Below are 17,133 nucleotides of genomic sequence, written 5' to 3'. Positions count from 1 at the left end.
TGCAGGAAGGAGTCCTATATATTGTGCCCCTTCAATTCTGTTCTCCTCATTCACTGCCTGTGTCACCAAGAATGTTTTTCTCACTTTCCCCACAAAACTTATAAAGCTACAAATCAAAAAGTACAGGAAAAGAGGAGGTTCTCAGCAGGTTGCAAATATCATATCTCAGTCATTTAGACATTTGTCAGCTCGATAACCCACAGCCAAGGTTTGGGGAAGAATTACTGCGATGTGACACAGTATGTGGGCTGGAGTTCAAAGAAACTACTGCCGAAGAGGTCTGAAAGCAGGAAGGATGCAGCCCACACCCCAGCGGAGGCACAGAGTACAAAAGACAGATGTGCAAAAGGAAGGGCAAAAAATCAAGCACTTACAAAAAAGGCAGTGTACACGCTGTGGGGAGGGGACCCTGGTTTTGTACATTTGCTTTTTTTTTTTTTTTTTTTTTGCTGTACGCGGGCCTCTCACTGCTGTGGCCTCTCCCGTTGCGGAGCACAGGCTCCGGACACACAGGCTCCGCGGCCATGGCTCGCGGGCCCAGCCGCTGCGCGGCATGTGGGATCTTCCAGGATAGGGGCACGAACCCGTGTCCCCTGCATCGGCAGGCGGACTCTCAACCACTGCGCCACCAGGGAAGCCCTGCTTTTTTTTTTAAATCAAGTTTCATATATGAGATAATGCGCATATTCAAAACAATGGTGAGAAATGAGCTTCCAATGTCCTTCCACATCCTATGTGGTCTCACGTGCTTAGTGGGGAACTCAACAAATGTTTATTAAGATTGACCATAAAATGTGCAAGAAGAATTCATCTTTTAAAAAAGAAAATTCCTAACCTATCAGATTTCTCTAGATCAAGGGTCAGTAGACTACCGAAATTCAGCTTGATGCCTGCTTTTTAAAATCAAGTTATATGGAATCACAGCCATAATCATTCATTTATGTATTGTCTATGGCTGCCTTTGTGTTACGACAACAGAGTTGAGTAGTTATGACAGGGATTGTGAGATTCCCAAAGTCTAAAATGTTTACTCTCTGGCTCTTTATTGGCTTTTGCTCTGAGTGATTAGGCAGAAAAATTTGAAGACTTAGCAATATAATATTGCCATGATCTTTTAGTAAAACGGGGGTATCTGCTTCAAAGCTAAGATGAAAGCAGAATTCAACAACAGAGGGTCCTCAAGCATTTTCAACTCTACAGATTTCCCAGTTTAGGCTTCCGGATTGGTCAGGATGGATATAATTTGTAATGAGACCCTCAGATGCTTAAGCAAGCTATACTTTCCTTGGAAAGATTCTAATAAAAGCAAACCCAGCTTTAAAAAGGTACTTGCTATTTCATTGTGAATTTTAGTCCTTAATAAATCCTTTAAGATTCTTTTCTTGCATAGAAAATTCAAGGGCCCAGAAAAGGTTTGGGGTTTTGTTTTGATTTTTCCTTTTATATAGTTTGAGACATATAATGCAAGGAAGTGAGAAAAATGAAAGAGAAGATAAACACATGAGTAGGAATTTAAGAAATGTCAAGAGTACACAGATGTCAGAAAGGGACTAAGGTAAGAAATGCATCCTCTCAGGTACACATTCACTTCTTTTGTTGCTGTCTATTAGCTGTAACATCAAAAACACTGTGTTCAAAGAACAGAATTATCTCAGAAATGAAGAAAATTCAGCATCTCACCAGAGCTCTCACTACGAGCCTCTATTCTTAGAATCCTAACATCAGTTAAAGGTGGCTGTTTCCTGATCATATGCTCTAAACAGGTCTGCTGACAAGCAGGGAGCTAGAAGTCCCCAGTGCACAATTACACAGGTGACATCAAGAAGGACTAACCTCACGTAAGTGATGGTTTTCATCCTGAATAGTGGAACCATTCCACCTTGCAGGAAGCCACAGTAAGTCGTTTAAATCACAGCTGTTTGGATAAATCATAGCTAAACAATTTCATAACCCCTATCAACCAAGGTTTTCAAAGCCTTTCAGATACACAGTAATTAATCCATCTAACAAGTATTTCCCAATCATTTAATATACTCAATACACAAACCTTCTTTCATTATTATCAAAGAGGCAGGTAGCTATTTCTATATATGGGTCAATGGAGAATACTATATAATGAGACTGTATAACATAGTGATTCCTGTGTGGGCTCAGGGCCCCACTGTCTTGGGTTTAAATCCCATTTCTCCTACTTCCTTGCTGTGTGGCCTTGGGACCATCCGTTTGGCTCCTCTGTGCCTCAGTTTACTCATCTTTAAAATGGAGATGATGATAAAGCCCCTCAGGGGATTGTTATGAGGATTAAGGGAGTTAACAATGTAACGTATTTAGAACTCTACCTGCATATAGTAAAAGCTCAATGAATATTTACTGAATGAAGGAACAAAGATGTAGCAGTGGAAAACTTACAGATGAAGGCCTAGAAATCACTTCAAGGGGCTTTATTCAATATTATGTGTGCTGTCACTGAAAGTGGACCACAGGGGCAGCTAAAGCTGACATTAAGTCAAAGTAAAATATTGTACCATCAGCAACTCAGTCAGAGACTGTATATTGTCAAAGTAGAAGGGCAAGGTCCACACTTTCCTTTTTAATTCCCAGATTTCTCAAACTCTTTCACAAAGCAATGATTGAGTATCTCACAGTAAAATTATTTTTTCAAGTTGCAGTCATTTTCTGCAATACAATGGTTCTCATGCTGTTTTAAGTATTAATATACTAGTTTTATGGGAAAATGTGGAAGTAAAGGGCACTGATATATTTCACTGTGAAGTTGGTTAATTAACATGCATCAAGTAAATGAATAAAGTTCATTATGTTTTAAAAGTTACAAAAACATAACAACTGAGTAATGGAATCATGCTGAATATTATAATTATGTGCTAAGAAATGCAGCTATTATAGTCTTTCCAAAGCTCGAGAAACAAAAGTTGGAAACCTAAGAAATATCCTGTTCATCTTCATGTTACTAAGGGACGAATTTTTGGAAACTCTATTTTGAGGAAACAAAATTAGTGAAAGCTCCACAAATGAGCATGTCATAGTTCTAAAATGTAGTGCTCTGATAAGTGTTTAAGCCCAATCCTCTGTGCACACTGCAGTAGAAATAAGAGTTATCTATTTTCAAACAGATTTGGGTTTGAACCTTACCTCTGCCACTATGTGCAGGCATGTGACCTTGGAAAAGCAAACTTTTTGAGTCCTGATTTTCTCAATTGTAAGATGGCCACAATAGTTTCTATATTATAATAACTGAAAATGAGTTTTAAATAAAATACCATGTTTGAATGCACCCGGCACAGTGTAGCACCTTAGCCAGTGACATGCCAGAGCCAGCTCATGATAGCTGACTGCTACATTTTCAGGAATTTTCCAAGTTGGTTGTTAAACATAGCCATTACCAAAGATATATATATATATATATATATATATATATATATATATATATATATATACACACACACACACACACACACACACACACACACACATATATATACACACACACATATGAATACATTCTATTAAAAACAAAGGTAATAAAAGCTTAAAACTCAAGTTCATTGATATCCATGGTATCTGTATGGTGAAAAAAGTGTATAATCGTGTGCTCATGAGCATTACTTCCCAATTCTGAGTTTAATATTGTCATATCTGTGGCTTGAAATCAGCCACAGAGGGAATATTTTATACTATAGAAACTGTCACACACTACAGATTAAGGCTGTGTGTGTCTACGTGTGTGCTGGTTCTTATCATTTATCAGCAAGCTACTATACCTGACTCATCAGGAATACCCCCTCCCTCCTCCAGCTTTCCCTCCCTCCTTCCTTATCTGCCCTCTCTCTTCCTCCTTCACTCTCTCCCTTCCTTCCTTCATTATAAAGTTCTTAGCCCATAGACCCCACAAATTTCCACTTCCTGTGCCCTTCCCCTGTACCCTTAAGAAGAGCAAAGAGCTACATTGACATGACTGAAACATCTCATCATAAAACCATCTTCCTTGAAACGCTTTCTCTTCTCCAGGTTAAAAATATGGACTTTTTAACCTTAAGATCCTATTTCAAAAATCAATCTATCAATTCATTTCAGACCTATTTTATACTCTCTTGTTCAACCTTTATGGATAAGGAGGTTGAATTTGTTACAAAAATTCATTTTCATACTATAAGTATCAAACAGACCAAATCATTCCAAGTTATGTGGCAAATTTCCTGGGTAATCACAGTATAATCCAGCATCTGAATAATTAACTGGGCACTGTCTTCCACCTTTCTCTCAAGAAATTCAGACTCAATTCTCAGAACTAAAGTTATTGTGTATGTCTTATTCTTTGAAAAGAGAAAAAAGAAAGAATTTAGGTCTAAGTCAAAGTGTTGACTCTCTAATGCTTCCATGAATTAAAAAATAAAATATGTATCATTTGACTCAGAAAGATCAAAAGATAATCTTACCTTGAAATATGCATGAGGTAGAAACAGTGAGTTAAAAAGATTTTTTTTTTTTTTTTTTTTTACTTTCCCTTGCCAAACACATTTATATTTTAGGTTAAAATACATAAACAAATAAATTTTATAATAAAACACATTCATATTTCCACTAATTCCTCACCAATTCAGGAACAGACACTGCTCTATATAGCAGAAATGATGACGCTCCTCACTAGCGTATTCTGAAAAAATTTTCTGTTGATTTGTTCCTGAAGAAAACGTCTAACTAGAAGATGGATAATCTATGGGAAAACTCCTTGGAAATTAGCTCTTACATGAAATCCCTTTAGCAGTAAGCCCATTTAATCATGCCAAAGAAATCAACAAGGGTTTCTTATTGTTGTTGACAGGGAGCTTGTTTAGCTATTATCATTAATAATTTTCCACTGTAAGTTTTGCCTCCTTAGCCAGGTAAGAAGTGCAACTTATGACCTCCAGATGCAAACCAGTTATCAGCCTTACAATTCGACTGAAAATTTGTTTTGCTTCTTTGTGAAGTTCCCTAAAGGTAAGGTTAAAAAGAGAAACAATAGGGGAGTGAGAAATAAAGGGAGAGGATTTCAAACCACATATTACAAACAGAGAACAGAATCACAGAACGACACCAAGACAGTGGACTCCAAGACAAGATGGCAAGACAGATGTGCCAGACGAAATGCATGCTTGACTGCTGTACCAAGGAAAGCAAGCACAAGAACAAAACCACACAGAGATGCTGCGAGGGCAGCTCTTGGGGCTGCTGTGATCCCGTGGAAATAATAATAAAGATGAGAACCCATGAAATTATAACTACAAAAGAAAGTTATCCCCACAACTCATAACTGGACTTGCTGGGTTAGCCTGGATGTATCACTTGAATGAAACACGAGATGGCGTTATTATAGCCCATGCACTGGTGATGGAGGCCATGGTTAGTTGATTAGCTATAAAACTCTCACTGCATGCCACACAATGATCCTGGGCTTGTCCAGAAATAAAAGATACAACAAATAGTCTATATCTGCAATAAAATTCTTTTTATGCCATCTGAAATTTGTGGAGAGGGATGTGTTTCTCTGTTCTTTTTGCATGTTTTTCTTTCATTACTATTATTTTTTTTCTGGCTCATTCGTCCTTTTTTTCAATGAAATGCATTGTCATAAAGGGGAGAGTAAAGACAAGTGGCCTGTGCAGATATAAGGAAAAATAAAAAGGGGAAAGGAGAAAATTTAAATAAAAAATATATAGGAGGAAGAAGAGGAAAACAAAGTACTTCATTCATTTGTACACAACTTTCTTGGATTTTGTTGGTGTTTGTTTTGTTTTGAGCATAAATACTGGAGGGATATGCTGAAGGGGAGAAATTTGAGATTAGGATGGCAAGAAAAGATTTTGTTGCCTTGGTTGATTTGTATATCTATATATCTCTCAGTATTTAAAAAATAATGACTCAAAAAAGTATAGCAATGAGTTAAAAATAGCCATAATGACCAAAATACTAAATATGAATCAAAACAAAATAAACTGAACCACCAAAAATTCATGCGGCACAAGATGAGGTGAAATAACAGAAAATGTTTTTCAAATATATACAAAGTATATATCTATTTATATATATACACAGAAATGTGTGTATATGGATAGATATATCTGTATAATTTTTTCTCTCTACCCCTCCCAAGGAAAATTGAGTTATGGAATCATCATTATAATTATGATAAAGAAAAAAACAAAACCTAAAGAAAAGTTAACATGCTTTTCCACCAAGTTAAAACAGTATCATGCATGTCTATGTTGGCTGATGTAAGAATGATGGTATGAATTTCTGTGTAAAGACGTGGCTGATGGCAGGGGCTGTTGTTAATCTCTGTTTACATTATTCTAATATCATTTATACTGTGTCTATATATATATGGAACAATAGGCTCTATATATTTAGTATACACACATACATAAATATATATATGTACACACAGTATATATATTGGGGCTTATGGGAGAAAAAATACAGAACAAAAAGAATAAAAGAAAACACATAAAAGCCTCTCTTTTAAAACCCAATCCCTCTTTATTTATTAATTTTTCTCGGGTGCGGGGACTTGCTTAATGATTTCATTAAGCTCACTCCTTAACAACTACTTGCACTGGCATTTGAAATCAGGAAGTTCTCATGGCATTTGAAATCAGGAAGTCTGGCTTGAAATTCTCTCTTCAACACGCCCATCCTTAACCTATTACCTAAGAAGCTCTGGCCCTAGGCCATACCGTATATGTGTAGTACTAATTTTTCAACCATAACGAATCAGAAATTCTGTGCCCCCAAACTAAGATATAGAAGAATGCTCCCTGGGGTTAATTGATTCTGCCACTGGGTGGCATCATCTGTGGTTTTTCTTGCCTGTCCTTGGATGGGGTGTGCTAACTGCTGAATTAGAGACCTCTCCTTCGAATTGAGTTCTGATAATATTCTAGGCATTTCCATTCATTGTCTACATTGTTTCTTCCCTTCTTATCCCTCCTTTGCTTTTATTCCCCTTATTTTTGTATCTGTCTTCCCTAATAGACTATGAAATCCTGGAAGGAGTCTCATCTTGTTTTTAATTTCCTAGAACCTACTCCAGTGTTTATACATAGTAGTCACTAAAAACTGTTGCATAAATAAGTGATTTATTACACTTTCAACTGGAAGTGTATATACTTACACACTGATCTTATTGATTCCCTCTCCTTCCCAACATCACCAAAAATCCTTGGGTAATGGAGATGAATAGAATTTTTTTTCATTTTTACCACTTTTGTTATTAGATTTGTTGTTCTGGTTATAAAATCAATGATAATGATCAACCCACATTTTATGCACACCATGCCCGCACTATCAATGGCCTAATAGCCAATTAGCTGATTTTCCTATACTTATATTTCTATCCTTATTCTAATTTTCAAAGCATTTTATCATTAGGGCTTTAAAGGCCACATATTTGCTCCAGTCACTTAAAAATTAGCTTGGGCTGGGGTGGAGGTGGGTTATAAAAAAGTGATGCAACTTATCACTGAGTGGGCTAATGAATGAAGATAGAAACTATACCATTAAATTAGGAACATTATAACCCATGAATGTACTCTATTAATTTATAAATCAATGAAGGAAATTCAAAAATTGGTGGGATTTAACCTAGACCTAAATATGTGAATAGCTGTTTGCTTTGTGTACATTGAACATGTATTAGAGCTCAAATGTAAAAATTACTCATGTCCACAGCCAATAATGATTAATTAAATTAATGAAATTTACATCTACTTACATCCTTCTTTCCGAAGCTAAAACATTTCTCAGATTACTTCTATTATAACTTTATTCAAAGTGTTTTTAGGTGAACCCTAAAATTCAAGGTGAATTCTGGACATTGTGACTCAAACATTCCTATGGCATTTCATTTAGGCATTTACTATTCAACTACACACTGAATAGTTACTTGACTGATGATTATTTAAACATGATTCTATTTATCAATCCTGAGTTTCCATATGGAAAAATCTTTCTAAAATTAAATAAAAATCTATTTATTTGTAATGAAAATATACAAGTTGCTAACTTCAAGTTTGCTGGAGACACGAATGACAAAATGCATTTCTATAAACTCTTAAGATTACCAACATCATATTTAAGGTCGATAATCAGCACACTTATTATTTTTCATCTATGGATTCTGAAAAATAAAGCTCTCTTTCTTCCTATCCTTTATTAGAAAATTATTATTGTCTTAACACTTCAGCTGCGTCCTCCACAATGTTCCAGCAAATAAAAACTCTAAGGATTTGCTGAGCTTTTAACAATTCAGTGCCAGATTTTCATATTATAAATACTTTACTGAGGCATCTCAAACTGCTAAAGACTAAGAACCCAGGTCTACCTGGAGAACATAAATGGGGATAAGCTCTTGGTGTTTTGCCAAATTTAACTGTCACCGTAATGGGTTGGGTAACAAAGAGGAACAAAGTAGCAATAACACCAAATGCAAATGTGAGGACTGTAGATTTGAGAAGTAAAAATACATCTGAGAATCACTCTGGGGATAGTAATTATTTTGGGATCTCAGATTACTACCATTAGTTTAAACATCTCCCTCAATCCAACCATTATAAGTTGTTTAGCACAGTCCTACTGATAGATGGATGTGTTTCATCTTTACTTCCTTTTACTGTCTGCCCTCTGGTGCAAGTGCTGTCCCTTGAGATTTGATCAAAGGACACCTAACAAAAGTGGAGGCAAAAACCCCCAGCTAACTGACACCCAGAAAAATGTATCCCTAGATAATGGCTGGATGAATCAATATAGTTGTTAATTACTGCCATGCCCATTTCTCAGGTGCAAAAGGCACTTTTTTTCACTTTTCTCCTCTGCTCTTTGAACCCTGCCCCCACGATTTTTAGAATCTTAAGACCATAAACCACATAAAATTCAGACAATTGATAATTTTTAAATATACAGAAGCGAATCTGACAATACATTAGTTTTGATGTTATTTTTTTTTTTCTGAAAGATGGAGACACTGGGCATAGGAGTTGGGGGGAGGGAGAGAGAAGGAGTGAAAAGTGAATTTAAACCCTTTATCTGTATTTCATAATCCATTCCCACATTTTAGATCATGAAGGTAAACTTACTAAAGACCTTAATTTTTATTTGGCTTCCACAATCTCATGAGAGAATCCCATTTCCTAGTGGTTATTTGAATCCTCTCCAGCTTGTCTATTTGTTGTTGTTGTTTATTAAGAAGAGGTAAGAAGGACAATGAAATATGCATTTACTGCACAATTTAACATCAATAGAAGTGTAGTTGGGAAGAAAAGGGTTTATATGCAAAGACATAAATCTAAAATATCAAATAGACACCTCCTTCTTTTGTAGGGGACACAATCAATGTTTACAAATTAGGAAAGTTAAAATCCTGACCCTCAACTTTATGTACTTGAACAGTTATTCAAATATTCTTCTGAATATATTTATTTGATACAGATGGATTCATTATGACTTTATAGTTCACAATTTCAATTCCGGGTTCTCAAAGCAAATGTCCAGAAAATGCAACTCACTATAAAATGATCTAGTTCCCAGCAAAAGAAGGGACAGGGTAAGGTAGAGAATTATTTTTGCTAAAGAAACATGGATTTTATTAGGGCGATACTTACTTGTATGAAATCATATATTTAAAAATAATTCACCAGGTTTTATTTAGCTGTTTAAAGGGAGATGAAGTGAGAGGTATGAAAAATCTCCAATTTTAATTTAAGATTATGAGGTATTTTGAGAGTCATACAAATTCAGTCAACAAATACTAATTGAGTTTTCACTCTGCCTTGTTCTCATGATTTAGGCTTTAAAAAAAAAAAACTCATTTACATATGTTCCAGCAAAAATATACAGAGAAAACTTGAAATCCACTGGATGTAAAAGGTTTCTAAACTATCATCAACCACACTCTAAAAAAATTTAAGTTGTCCTTAAAGAACTAAGCTACACAACTAAGCTACACCAAACCAGGGTGATCCCTAAATGTCAAAGTGGGTTGTGAGTATAAAAGTCATTTGCTTACATCTGACTCAAAACCAGCAGCTTTGAAACCCAAAGAAATATTTCATTTAAAATTTGATGCCCACATGAACACAAAAGTTGTTGAATATAACATATACTAAAGTTATGAAAAGTTTACACAAATTTATGAAAAGCAAGAGCCTCCAGTGGACCTAAATTAATCAGGAAAGAACCTGTAGAAGTTAAATACCTTATTACTGACACAGCCTAGAAAATCATAAATTTGGTAACAAAGTAAGAGAAGATAAGGTAATTTCAAGTAAGATAGAACAAGATTAGCCAAATTTAGTGTATTTCCAGCAAACATCAGGCCTGGAAAAGAGTAAAATTTTAGAAACTGAGGTAGTGAATTAGAATGTTTAAACTTAGAATTTTAATCTCAATATTCACATAGAATCTCAGGATTAACAGTTTATGTCAAAGTTATGTAAATGTCACCACTGTTCACTGCTGCATGGGCAATGGAAGACTTCTCTTTAGGCAGTGTGAAACTTAACCCCAGAAACAACTGGTTTGATGGTTCTGATTTTTAATCTGTAATATTTCTGGAAAATCTTAAGGCTACAGAGATATTTCTCATACAATGTAAAAAAGGACTTGACAGCTCTAAGCATGTAACCTTCATCAGTATTAATCAGGTTCCCAGGGCAAAACCTCTGCATCAATAGGTATATCTATCTCCTTCCTACATTAAATATGCCTCTGACATATTTCCCTGTGCATCTGAATCACTTACCAGGAATACTTTATGGAGTAAATTTAGAAGGAAGAAATGCTCATTCTTCAAATGTGATGAGTTAAATAATCCCAGGCAGAGGGGATCAATATCAGCCTCATGGAGCTATATGTTAGCTCCTTCGGAGTGGGTATTCTGTCACTTGCTTTACTTATATATTCCCTCCCATACTCCCTTGCAGAACACCACAGATTGTTTTAAAAACTGTTTTTATTCCCCCACCCGCCCCATGTAATTATATCACTCAAGAAATACTGGCATTGAATTTCTGTCCTCTGCTTTGAATCAGATGAAACACCTGTGTAGTCACTAAAAAGCAAATGGACTTAGTCTGGGGCTTTTCAAGTTTGGGCCTGTTTATGTTCAATACCAAATGGTAACATACTCACAACCTGGGGAGCCATAGACCTTGTGAATCAGAGATCTAGAAAAGCCCTCTGTCTTCTTATGGAGGTTGCTATGGAGATGACGGTGTGTAGGAGGGGGAGGTAGTAGGGGAAGACAGTGGTGACAATTGAGAATGATCAAGCCTAGGTTTTTATAAGAAGACTTAATATCCAGAGATTTGATAAACATTGTTGCATATATACAGATATCACTGCTATGAAAGCGAGAAAACCAGAGAAAGGATACACAGAGAATCCAAATTGAAATCTAGGTATCTTAAATTATTGACCACAAAATCAGTGAATTTAACATGCGTCTTGGAGATCATGCCCTATTCATATCTGAATCCTTAATATGTAGCACATACCTAACATACACAACTGACCCTCAAAAAATATTTGTTGAACTGAATTCTGTTGGAGAGGTAAGTTAGATAATAAAGCTCCATATTCTATTTTCCAACAGCACATTTGTGCAAACTATTAGAAAAGGAAGGATTCAAATCTAGAGAAACACTGTATCCTGCCTGAGGGCTCAGAAATATTTATTAAATGAATGAATAAATCAATTATTTAATTAATGAAAATTTGTTGCCCACGTTCTGGTATAGATCAGACGTATCTTCCCTTTAGACTTAAAACCTCACTTAGAACACTGAGATTATGACCCAATAATCTGAAAAACAATCTGACCAGCCGGGTCAAAGTTACTTTCCTCCCACACAACTGAGCGTCCAAAGTAACAGATCACACTCCAGAATGGAAAGGCCCTGTAAATTATTGACATGTCCCTATGTAATGTTAAGAACAGGAACCCACAGAACTTCCTGAATCCAAAGCCATTTGCAAGATACCAAGCAGTCAGGCTTCCACAAAATCTGAAAATTGTAAATAATTTTAGGGTAACAAATGGAAGATTTTCACTTTTGTTACACTAATTTTTTTAATGAATCTTAAATTTCTCTAGAATTAACAAAGGAAATGTTTAATGGCTCTCCTTTATTTTTAAAGAAAAGGAAAAAAAAGTTAAAGCAACCCAAAGAATCAACTAGAAGATTCTATTTATTTCTCTTAGCCTTTACAGAAATAAGATCCTAACCCAACTCCAGCTTTTAACTCTATTAAACATACACAGAAATTCGATGATATCTGTTCTCTATTTTATATATATATATATATATATATATATATATATATATATACATATATATAAATATTTAACTTATAGCAAGTCTCAAAATAGACGACTTGGGAAAGTTGATAGGAAATAATCAGGGACTGCAGTTGCCTGCTGGACATTATATCATATATAAAGCTCACTATAAAGAAAGACCATAAAACATCAAAATGTATCTGGGTGCAAATGGGGAACACACTGAAGCTTCTAATTGCCAAAGTCCTCTCAACTTCAGCACAGTAGATACATTTCGAAGCATCTCAGCCGTTGACATGGCATGGTTCTGTCCTAATTTTGTGTTTACTATGTTATATTGCTACACAAATTCTCTAAACACACAACGAACAAAATTAGTATAAATATAATACCATGCTAACTGCTGTTGAAATCCCATGGAAAAAATTTATTTTTGGTTGTTTGGTTTTGGTTTTTGATTTTGTTTTGTTTGCCACTTAGAACAGTTCATGAGGTTTACATGATCTTTATGGCCCCACTTTGGCTTTATGTTTTTTTGATGTCAATCCAATATAAAAGTCTTCATGTCCCACCCCCTGTCAATTTCATAGCTGCCACTGGCTGCTATACATTTGCTGCTTTGGTGGTTAATCTGGGTGTCTGATTGCTCCAAGTTATGTCTTATGGACTTTTCTTTAGCTAGTCAAGGAAGTGACTTTAAATTTCCCTGGGATTTTACGGCTCCTTCCATGGGATTTGATGCTTTCGATTGATATTTATATATGTATTTACATACATATATAGATACAGGAAATACACACATTAACACACTATAATATATATATATATAACACATGTATATTCACATATACGTATGTATTGTTTTTTGCAAATGAAAAAATAAAGCAAGCAAAACAAGACTGACCTAACCTACCTGTACTCGGCTCACATTCAACGAAGTCTTCGTCATCACTTGAACATTCAGCAGATGAAACAAGGTCATCTGATGTTGGCTGCACGTGTCAAAGAAAACATAATGAGGTAGGGGGAAGAGAGAGGAGAGAGAGAGAGATAAAGAAACCAATGAGCAAAAGCATCAAAGACTTATCACTGTGTCCTGCCTCCATCAGCATTGCTGTCTCTCTCCTCTAAAGAGGGCATGCTGTAGGGTAGAGAATGTTAACTCCTGTGTAGCTTTGAATGGCTCTGGATCCAGACAATCTGTGTGGGTCTATGTAAAGCTGAGTGCCCCAAGGTGGCTTGAGGAGGCTGAAGGCTATCCTATCCCTGTAGATCACATTGTGCAGCCTGATTCTAACCTGACTTTAATTTCAATTTTGAGAATCAGAAGGGCAGGAGAAGGGCTATTGCAAATGGTGGCAATACAAGGGAGCAAGCCAGCACAGAAGAACTACACTGCAGCTTGGAGAGGGTTTCCATACATATGGTGTGCAGTCTCAAGTGTATGATTTGGTGGTCATGAATCTATAGGCTGGCATAATTAATGAACACTGTGGAATGCAGTCTGTTTGGGAATAGCATAATGGCCTCTCTCACTATCAGCGATTCTTCATGTAATTGCTGCAGTCAGTTGAATTAGTAATGTTGACCAGCAGACAGATACTACAAGACAGCCTGTGGACACAGGTAAGGCTGTTTCTGAAGACAGCAGAAAAAATTTTGATTGCAACAAAAGTAATTCAATTTGAGACAATTTTTTTTTTCTATTGAATCCTGCAGATATTCCCCAATGCCAGGGAATCTGCTGCTGCAAGAAATATAAGGGACTGTAGGTGTGGGCAGTAAGAAAGTCCCTTGCTACACAGTAGACGAGAAAAGTACTTTCTGTACCTGGTACATTCTACATGCACAGTAAATACTCTTTCAATCATTCCCTCAATTATTAAGCTACAAATCTTGTCTAAAAACCAAACTTTTGTCCTACTCTGTGCATAAGAGTACACAATATATAGCAGTTGTTCAACAAATGCTCATTGATTTCTCCTTCCTGATGTTCATAATATTAACTGACTTGCAGGTCTTATTATTCCCAAAGCATTGAAGCCTGAATCCATATTCAAGGGAAAAAGTGATTACAAGTCAGATGCTGTGCTAGACATGTATATATGCTTATTAGTTGTAGTTATTACTAATTAATTAGACACAATTCTCACAATGATCCTTTGGGACAGGGATAATTATTACACTTTTAAAGGGAACTGAAGTTCAGAGAGGTTAAGCAAGTTGCTAAAGGACCCACAGCTAGTAAAAAACATAGTGAAGATTTGAATAGATACTCAAAGTTTGCATCTGTAGCTCCCATAGGCTTCTTTATACCCCTTCTTACATGATGTTATGGACTGAACTGTGTCCCCTCCCAAATTCATATGTTGAAGTTCTAACCCCCTAGTATCTCAGAATGTGACTGGTATGTGGAGATGGGGTCTTTGAAGAGGTAAGGAAATTAAAATGAGGTCATTTGGGTAAATAAATCCAATATGACTGTTGTCTTTACAAAAAGATGAGATTATGACACACACACACACACACACACACACACACATACACACATAGGGAAGGCCATGTGAAGGCACAGGGAGAAGACAGCCATCTACAAGCTAGGGGGAGAGGTCTCAGAAGAAACCAACACCCCTGACATCTTGACCTCAGAATTCTAGCTTCTAGAACTGTGAGAAAATAAATTTCTGTTGTTTAAGCCACGCTGTCTATGGTACTTTGTTATGGCAGCCCTAGCAAATGAATACACATGACAACCCGTATGCTTAGCGTTTCCAGACAACATCCTTCTTGAAATAGACATAGTAGGCACGGAATTGCTGGAGACAGCAAAGAACAGTAGGAAAACCACATTAGGTAATGGATTTTGCTTAATTAACAGTGGCAGAGAGGTGCCTTAAACCACGTAATTGATCTTTATTCAATATCTGTGAGGGAGATACTTCTACCTCTGCTTCTCCTTAAAGTCAATAGAAAAAGATTTTTCAAACATACTATTTTTATTGTCAACTAGACACTACTGAAATGTGCATTTCATTTCCACAACTGATGCCGGCAGCTGTATCCTGGAGCACCATTATTCATGTTAGAGAGATCATGAGCTCACTCTCTTGGAGTTTCCTGCTATGATGGGGCCCAATACGGGTCCACTCCTGCTCATTAAGGGAAGGGAGGTGATAAGAGAATAAATATTAACTGTGTAAATGCAGAAGCAATTAGAAGAGGCAAATACCATTTTTGGAAGGGCCACAATTATTGTTTGATTGTTCTAAAGCATGCATTTTCTATGGGGATGATATCCACCCATGTCCCTCCCCCAGCCAGCAATAATTGTTTTGGGCAAAAGGGGGAGGATCTTAGATATGAAAATGGCTTGTGATCAGCCAAGAGCCACAGTACTAAAATGAATATACAGTATATCTGGTATTAAAATTTTATGGAGAAGGACAATTAGGAAAAGGTCTAAAAGTCTTCTTAAAGGCTGGTAACGAAAAAGAGGTTGAGAATACATTTCTAAAATGTAATCAATCGAAAATTAATTGTCGGTGACTTGATTATAAGGACCTTACAGAATGGCCCATATAGGACTTAACTAGCTTTGATCCCTAGAAAACTGGTGAGTTAATGAATATCTAGTGAGCTTGTCTCAAGAACTGAAGGCCAGGCAATAAAGTTTAAGAAGGTCACTGAGCAAATGTATAAAAACAATGCATAACTCCAATAGAAACCAAAAAGGGCATTAACATATTAGTGGAATCTTTAACTTAATACCAAAAAGTATCTTAATTTTTAAGAGAATTAAGATTTTACTTAAGCCTTAGAATTATCTTAATTTTTATTGGCTAAAGAAACAATGTAAGGTTTTTTTGTTTGTTTTTGTTTTCGGTTTTTTGTCTTTTTTAAGATAAGTACTAGGCTCTGCGGTGGAAAGGATATTTCCTATTTTCCCTTCAGCTTCCCCCGCCTCCTCTAATACCTCACAGGTTCTCGCCCCTGTGGTTTGAGTGACACTGTCCCCAGCCCCACTCCCCTCCCCCATAACCACCTCCATTTCTGTCCCCAAAATGGGCCCCTAATCCCCCTGGCAGGCCCCAAACATATGCTCACCCATGTTCTCGCTCCCTGTGCCTCACTTCCCAGAGATTTTTTTTTTTTTAAATATGAGTATGGATGAGAACAAGTTTCCTCCCAGGCAATGGAAACACATTTTGCCAGTAGCTCCTATAAATGGTGACTAGACTCAAAGAAGATGAGATGACAGGCAGTCTGGAGAGTGTGGTAAGACTGGGCTCTAGACAGCACAGCTATGAATCCCAGCTCCTAAACGTATAGTCTGTGACCTGGGGAAGCCAGTTACTTCCCCTCTCCGGGCCTCAATTATTTTCATCTGTAAATTGGGGTTAAACAGAGTGATTTGTTATCAACTGAGCATGGGATTTAAGTGTACTGTTAAAAGTGAAGCTCTGTTCTTGGCATATGGTACATGCTCAATAAATATGAGCTAAAACTAGCTAACTAATTCAATCAATCAATCAATCAGTAACAGGAATGTCGAGCCTGGGAGCCACTCTTAATTTAAATAGATGTGCTATCTGCCTATGTACTCTGTCTTTAATGATTTATCCCCCATTAGAACTGCTCTTCATTGCTCATAATTCCTTACCTCCATTTAATGGTACAAACACCATTTCTGGTTGGATCTGCCACGAAGAGAGATAAAGAAAAATATACTCATGAAGATGCCAAGAGAGCTAAAAAAGCCATTGGAAGATCTGTTTCCAGTGGCTGTGGATCCAAACATT

The 17,133-nt window shown here is 36.5% G+C and overlaps 1 protein-coding gene across 18 annotated transcripts in view; it reads right to left on the bottom strand.

Moving 5' to 3' along the window:
• NRXN3 (neurexin 3) overlaps positions 1–17,133 on the bottom strand; it is a gene marked incomplete at both ends in the record, with an annotated part of 1,625,679 nt that overhangs the window by 35,786 nt on the left and 1,572,760 nt on the right. For 13 of the 18 annotated variants that reach the window (XM_082616773.1, XM_082616786.1, XM_082616783.1 and 10 more), the window contains one exon: positions 13,248–13,326. In XM_082616773.1, coding sequence (XP_082472899.1) covers positions 13,248–13,326 — 79 coding nt within the window. Of the gene's footprint in view, positions 1–13,238; positions 13,327–17,133 lie in introns of all 18 variants that reach the window. The other 5 variants (XM_082616775.1, XM_082616776.1, XM_082616778.1 and 2 more) reach the window with 1 other exon arrangement.

Source organism: Mesoplodon mirus (assembly GCF_964341445.2).
Source record: "Mesoplodon mirus genome assembly, chromosome: 4".
Taxonomy (NCBI): Eukaryota; Metazoa; Chordata; class Mammalia; order Artiodactyla; family Ziphiidae; genus Mesoplodon; species Mesoplodon mirus.
Note: the sequence above shows the minus strand (reverse complement) of the source record. Positions and strands in the feature narration are given on the sequence as shown.